At 40.9% G+C, this 6601-nt stretch overlaps 1 protein-coding gene across 2 annotated transcripts in view; it reads right to left on the reverse strand.

Annotated features, from left to right (window-relative positions):
- The window catches only part of LOC122973239 (dynein axonemal heavy chain 2-like), a 62446-nt gene extending 56066 nt beyond the window's left edge, over nucleotides 1-6380 (reverse strand). The window contains exons 1-11 of one of the 2 annotated variants that reach the window (XM_044340618.1): nucleotides 6225-6380; nucleotides 6078-6119; nucleotides 5238-5312; nucleotides 4914-5078; nucleotides 4305-4533; nucleotides 3571-3681; nucleotides 2281-2513; nucleotides 1722-1913; nucleotides 1117-1274; nucleotides 703-790; nucleotides 172-377 (exon numbers count right to left, since the gene is read on the reverse strand). In XM_044340618.1, the coding sequence (XP_044196553.1) occupies nucleotides 172-377; nucleotides 703-790; nucleotides 1117-1274; nucleotides 1722-1913; nucleotides 2281-2513; nucleotides 3571-3681; nucleotides 4305-4533; nucleotides 4914-5078; nucleotides 5238-5270 (1415 nt within the window). In that variant the 5' untranslated portion in view covers nucleotides 5271-5312; nucleotides 6078-6119; nucleotides 6225-6380. Of the gene's footprint in view, nucleotides 1-171; nucleotides 378-702; nucleotides 791-1116; nucleotides 1275-1721; nucleotides 1914-2280; nucleotides 2514-3570; nucleotides 3682-4304; nucleotides 4534-4913; nucleotides 5079-5237; nucleotides 5313-6077 lie in introns of both variants that reach the window. The other variant, XM_044340617.1, reaches the window with a different exon arrangement.
- Between the last annotated feature and the right edge of the window lie 221 nt (nucleotides 6381-6601).

Consider the following 6601-nt stretch of genomic DNA (forward strand, 5'->3'; position numbering starts at 1 on the left):
AATTTGTTCCAGTCCTACTCCTGCACACCTGATCCATCTAATGGCTTGATGCTGATTAATTAAGCAGTAGAACTAGAGCTACCTGGGCACAGAGCTAAACAATGTTTTACTGGTTTACACCAAGGTGAACAAATTCTGTGGCTTGAATATATAAAAGAGAAACAGACCCACCTGTTAAATTCATTCCACAAAGTGGTGTTCTCAACATCAAGGATGCCCTTGTCAACCATGCGCAGGTTCTGTAGGCCACGATGGAAGTTGCCTTCTATCTCCAGGAGGGAGCGTGTGAACTCCGGTCCCTGGCAACCACTAAAACATGGCAGGGGCCTCTGCTGACCATCTTCCCAACGGGCAAACTGGTGCTGGCAGTCACATACCTGAAATAGGCAAAGAAAATAAGGACTGGACCTAACTATGGAGGATCCAATGGGGCAGCGAGAAGGCACTATGTGGCGTGCTTTTCATTTATAAACTTCTGCATGAGACTCCTGTGTGTTATGTAATTGGTATTGTTCTTTTGCACAGGAGGGTTGATTTAGAAAGGGGACTTGGCAATATTGGTATCAGATACTAGCAACATTAAAAACATTATTAAGAGGCAGCATCTAGTGGTATTACATCATGAGGAACTCCACAGAGTTGTAAGTGTGCACATATTTGTCTGTGCATGTTACTATAGGTGTGAGTGAAGGTCAAATTTACCTCAAGCAGGTCTCTGAACCTTTGAATGAAGCTATCAACCAGGACAAAGATGCTGGTTTGGTCCAGGACCCAGCCTTTTGGAGAATACCTGACATAAAAACAGGGGAAAGAGAGAAACAAAAAGAAGACAAAGAGAGAGGGGGGGGGGGGGGGATCAAATATAAATGAAGAGACTGTTACATTGAGTACCACAAAAAGTTAGGCTGTCAAACAGTTAAGCACCTTAGTATTTTGGAGCTGCATCTACAGCAGTAAAGTGCACATAAAAACAACTCTGCCTCAACTAAATATCAATTCAATTTTACACTACAGTAAATGCATTCCATTTTGATATTTTAAGACTTTTGCAGGCTCAAAGTCCTCACAGGTACCAAGATGACAATGCATTGACAAGAAGGGTGAGACTTCTCCTACTTATGGTGAATATGCGAGGCGTGCAAGTAAATTTCCTTCCAGGCCAGGCAGCATTGAATACAGTCATTGAGGTTTTGCTTGCTAGATATCACGTAGCCCTCAAAGATCCTGTCCAGAGAGATGCTTTGGATGCACAGGCGAATGATCTCATTACTCATCTGCAACACAGCGGAAAAGAAAAACTTGTCACAAATAATACATTTTGGAAGAAGTTATCAACATTCATTTTCACATTCATTATATGCTCAAATGATGAGGTATTACAAGTCACTTTTACGCAAGACCTACATAACTACATGTTAAATTTAGTGAGTTTGCATATTATGTGTTGTGACTCAATTTGTGCATTATGCTTTCTAATATCTTTATTAGGCTGGCCAACTGAGTGAGCCATTAAAATACATGATTGCTTGAGTAAAGTAGAAGTATTACATCTATTAACAGCCTACAAAAAGCTGTTAGAAACATTATGGATGGACTGCAGCAGGTGTGTGTGTATGTACAGTATGTTCAAATGATGTGTGTGAGAAAGAAACAGAAGTGACAAAGAGACCTGGTGTGAGTATACTACTCCCCATTACCCTGATGTGGTAAAATGCAGGTACCTTACGGAAGAGACCAGTGATTCTCTCACTGGTGTTGTAGTGGATTGAGTTGACCCAGATGATGCGAATAAGACTGACAATGTGTCGCATCTTAGGAGCAACTTGGCTAGGCTTGAGTTGGGAAAGCTCTTCACAGGGCTCCTTCAGCATGGACAGCAAGGACAGGTTTGATTGGGCCTGGAGAGAGCAATCCTGGGCAACAAACACAAAGGAAAAGTGATAATGTTAATGATGTTAATAATGCTTTAGCCATGTTAACTAAAGATTTTGTGTCAATTTTTTCCAACTTCCTGGCTAGGAAGCTAGTGGGTGGCACAGATGCAGTCATGCTGCAACACTGAGTAGCATTCCAGTCTGTGAGTAAGGAAGAGTTGATCAAGACTCTTGAGTGTAATGGAAATGAACCATACTCCATCAGAAAATGTCTATTTTTTGGTAGCAAGAAACTACAACATATCGCAAGAATACTCGTATTTTTCTTTCATTCAGGTTGGAATTTATTGTATTTTACCTTTGTTGAAATGTGAGTTTAGACTAGAGACCTGCACACTCCCTCTACCTGTATTTGCTTGGCCAGTCTGCAGAAGTGCTGTACATAGAGAGACTTGGAAAGCTGCAGGATGTTCAGGATGTGCCTGACCCATGGCTTTTGCAGCTGGTGGCTGATGTCCAACAGCTTGGCAGAGCGACTCTTCCGGAAGGCTATCTCCTGCAGCGGACCACAGTTGCCGCCCATCATTTCTTGGGCATTCAGTACCTCCTTGATCTGATCTGTCCAGTTGATCATAACAGCTAAAAACAGGGAGAATAAGTCAGTAGAAGAAAGGGGAAATAGAAGTACAGTAGGAAGAAATAAAGAGGAGAGGAAAATGTAAAAAGAGAAGGACAATAGGAGCAAAAAAAAGCAAGGCAATAGAACATAGATTGGAAGACAGACAACAATTGTGAAGAAAAATTGAAAGGGAAATATGATAGGTGGAAGAAGAGTGGAAGACAAAAACAATGAACAAATTGGATTGATGCATTTAAGAGGTTAGAAGCTTAATCCTTCATTAAGAATCTTTAAATAATCAGGAAGCAGATGCTGGAGTTTAGATGGCATCTTGAACAGAAGTCTGTGAGTAATCTTTTAGGGTGTTTTCAAACCTATACATTTGCTCTGGTCTGAATCAGCGAATGAGCTGGTAAACTTTGCATTTTCCCCTTGGTTTGGTTTCTTTTCACACAGAGAAAAATCCAAGTGAAATGCCACATGAGAGCATTTTACTCCATTCAGTGGTTAGATTTAGTTTAGGGCAGGAGCGAGAAAGTAAACAGAGGAAGAAGGTCCTGTGTTCTTGATCAGTGTATATTCCTGTCAGAGACACATTGCTATGCAACATATAGCAACAGCACAATTGGCATTTGCTCATAACTGTGGTAATCTTCTGTGCAATATACCAAGCAAAATATGCCAGCAGAATGCTGAGTTTGAATGCACTTCAGGGAAATGTCTTGAAAATACTTCACTGCTTCACCCTGTAGTTGGGTCAGATTGAGGTCATATTACATTCCCACCACGTATGAAATGCTTCACAGTTTGTGACTAGACCGAGACCAGTAGCTCTAAAAGGTCTCTGTGTGGTTGTTTCGGTCCACACCTGAGTACAATCGCTTTGTTCAGCTCTGCCCAAGCAAACTGTACCAAGTTGGAAAAACGAAAGATTCCAATTCAAGCATATTAAACAGCCCAAGTTTGAAAATGCCCTTAATCAAAGACCCCACAAAGGTAAATAGAAAGAGAAAGGCAATCACACACACACACATATCCACAAACACACAAACAGGCAGCCCCTTAAGCTCTGCTTACTCTCCATTCTCTGTACTAGCTTCTTGTCCTTGCTGGCCTCCTCAGGACTGCGCTGCAGGCCTTCCAATGGGATGTAGAGCACTGTGTTGCCCACCTTTTTATAAACATCATCTGTTCAAACATATTATACAAAAAAACATTACACATCACACATGTGACAATCTGATGCACACTGCAACAATTGAAGACGACGTAGTTTTTGGGTCACCATTTTGCCTACGCACAAATGCTGTGTGTGTTTTATGCTTTTCATGACTGCTACCACTCCAGCATGGAAATGGAGTACAACCTGTATAAATACATATTTTCTCTAATTAACATACTTATGCTGTAAAACCACCATTTGCAGTAGGGAGCTTCAATTATACTGAGTCAAATCTTTTGGCTTCTCCAGATGTCTTGGAATTAAAAATCCTTAAAATGCCTTTTAATCTTGGTGTATTGACTGAAAAATGTATTGCAAAATAAAAAATGACCAGGATATCTGTAAGGAATATCTAATCTATGCCTGATTGTCTGGTAAACATTACGCATAAAGAAAAAGTTACAAAAGCGCTTCACAGACATTGTCAGTATGGAGTGCTTTTTAATGAGGTATAGAGGAGACTCTGAAACAGTCTCAATGTCAAACCACGGTGAGGGAAACCAGATGCAAGAGGTTTTTTTTAGAACTACTACTATCTTGTGTTGTGTTGTTTGACAGTGAACTGTCTCTGCTCCATCGAGGTACCCACCTGTGAGGCTGGCGAGGAAGCAGTGTATGTTGTTGGTGTAGTTGTCCTTAATGTTCTTGTCCCAGTTGGTGCTGAGAGCAACCAAGGGGGCATGCAAACAGGTCTTACAACAAAGCAGGCTGTGGGTGGGGTCGCCCCTCACTGTGCCAAACTGTACCGCTGCATCAAAAGTCTCTGCTGTGATTATGGCTCCTGGCTCACGGATAAAATAGGCCAGCTGCTCGACCACCTGTCCATGTACAAGAAATATTCAGGTGTGTTGTTGATGAGAGATAAGAAAGAGTACACAGAGAGGGAGTTGGGTGAAAGAATGAAAGGAGAAAAAGGAGAAGGGAAAGGGCAGAACCAAAGTGGGGAAAGAAAGAAGGAAACAGTAAATTGGAAAGGGAGACAGAATAACGACACAAAGTGAGACTATAGGGATAGAATTGATCAAACACCCTATTTTCAACAAACACACAAATATTCTCTTTTCATGCACCCCTCTCAATAGGTTTCAGACAAGCTGGACAAGGCTAAAGAGCATGAACAAAGACATTCACCTCTCTGAGCTGGACATGCATATGTATATCAAGCTAATTAATAAAAATTAATAAAGGTGTGCTGTACCTGGAGTGGCATGGGGTACTCCACCCGCAGCCCCATGTAAGTGTCCAAGTAGACCACCATAGTCGTGATAGAGGTGTCTACAATAAATTGATCCAGGGCCCTCTCATTTTTCTCTGACCACAGCTCATCGGTTACACCAGAAATAGCCACACAACGGATGAACAACTTCCAGGAGATGGCCATATGAAAGGAGGGGCCCAAGGAGAAATAGAGGGAGGGAAAATAATGTAAAGATGCTATTTAGTGAGATAATGTCTTTGCACACCCCAGAGAGATGGAAGTGAACGTAAACATTACAAATTACAACCAATGACCCAGCTTTACCTGACGAATGGTCTTCAAGTATTCCTCATCCATTCCTTTCAAGGCTTCCACTTTCCTCTTTGACTACTGACGCATCTAAGCACACATAGAGACAAACACTCAACATACAGTGAAATGCAGACACAACAATGTATCATCTTAAAATTTAACTCTCATTGTCCAAACAAATTCCTATCAGACCATTTTAGATTAGAAATTTTGATTTGTTTAACAAATAACGTCCGTTTCGTTTTCATCAGCGGCTTCAGTAAGTCATGCCAGTGTGCCAGCATGCACACCTAAAAAGAATTAAAGCCCTGATTAATATTGTTAATTACACCTGGATTTGAAAGGTTCAAATGTCTATCTACCCAGGAATTACTTTTCCTTTGTGAAATTGATCATCTGTCGTCCTCCACTCCAGCCAACTTATTTATGTATCAAAGACCACAGCAGTTCATTCCTAATTACAGAACATTTGATTCAGTTCTCAAATTCTAACTTTCTGAAGACGACAATGTGCAATACAGGAAACAAGTTGTTGGAGGAAACTGGTAATGTTCATTAACGTTAATAGGGGCCGCTGACAGAGAGTTATCTGCTGTTAAAGACACTAACGTAGTAATAACGTATGTTTTTTCATATTTTTTGCGCAATGCGTAGCTTAGCTTGCATTACAAATTATTTTTCTTTTCTTAACTCCCGGCTTGCCACGCTCGTATTTATTAGTTAACAAGCTAGCTATTAAAATTGTAAAGCAACCATTGTATGTGGACTGGGAAACGTTGGTGGAAATATATAACGTGGTTATTAACTAACGTATAGCTTTAGCCAGCTAGCAAACTTTTACCAACCTCTTACCTCTCAGGTAACGTAACGTTAACGAACTTAAGTCCTCACGAGCTGAAATACAGCACAACGGCAAACGTTCAAGTATTTCTTCTTACTTTTTACGAGTCCGCTACAACAACTGTATATATATTGGTGAAATATTTTACAAAGGTTTACTCTTTGCGATAGCTTTTCTTTTCTGTGTTCATTTCCACAACAAACTTCTCTCCAGTCAAAGCTGTGGCTGGGTGTACATGTCTCCATAGAAACGTTTGGTTGCCTGGGAGGGCCGGAAACGGCAACAGAGGATGATGCTGTGCTGGGGCTGGTGTGTGGAGTCGCACCCCCCCACCCCCATTCACTTGAATGAGAAAGTGTCCAGACTTTTGACTGGTACTGTATTTGTTTTAGTTTGAAAAACGTTTAGGCTAGAAATTGCCTTACAAATTCCAAATAAGCCATTTTGTTTTATTTAGTTCTTAAAGCCGAATTCATTAGATAAAGAACTCAGACGGTTTGACCACATTTGTAAAAGGACTGCAGGTAATCCGGAC

Source organism: Thunnus albacares, chromosome 22, assembly GCF_914725855.1.
Source record: "Thunnus albacares chromosome 22, fThuAlb1.1, whole genome shotgun sequence".
NCBI classification, from domain to species: Eukaryota; Metazoa; Chordata; class Actinopteri; order Scombriformes; family Scombridae; genus Thunnus; species Thunnus albacares.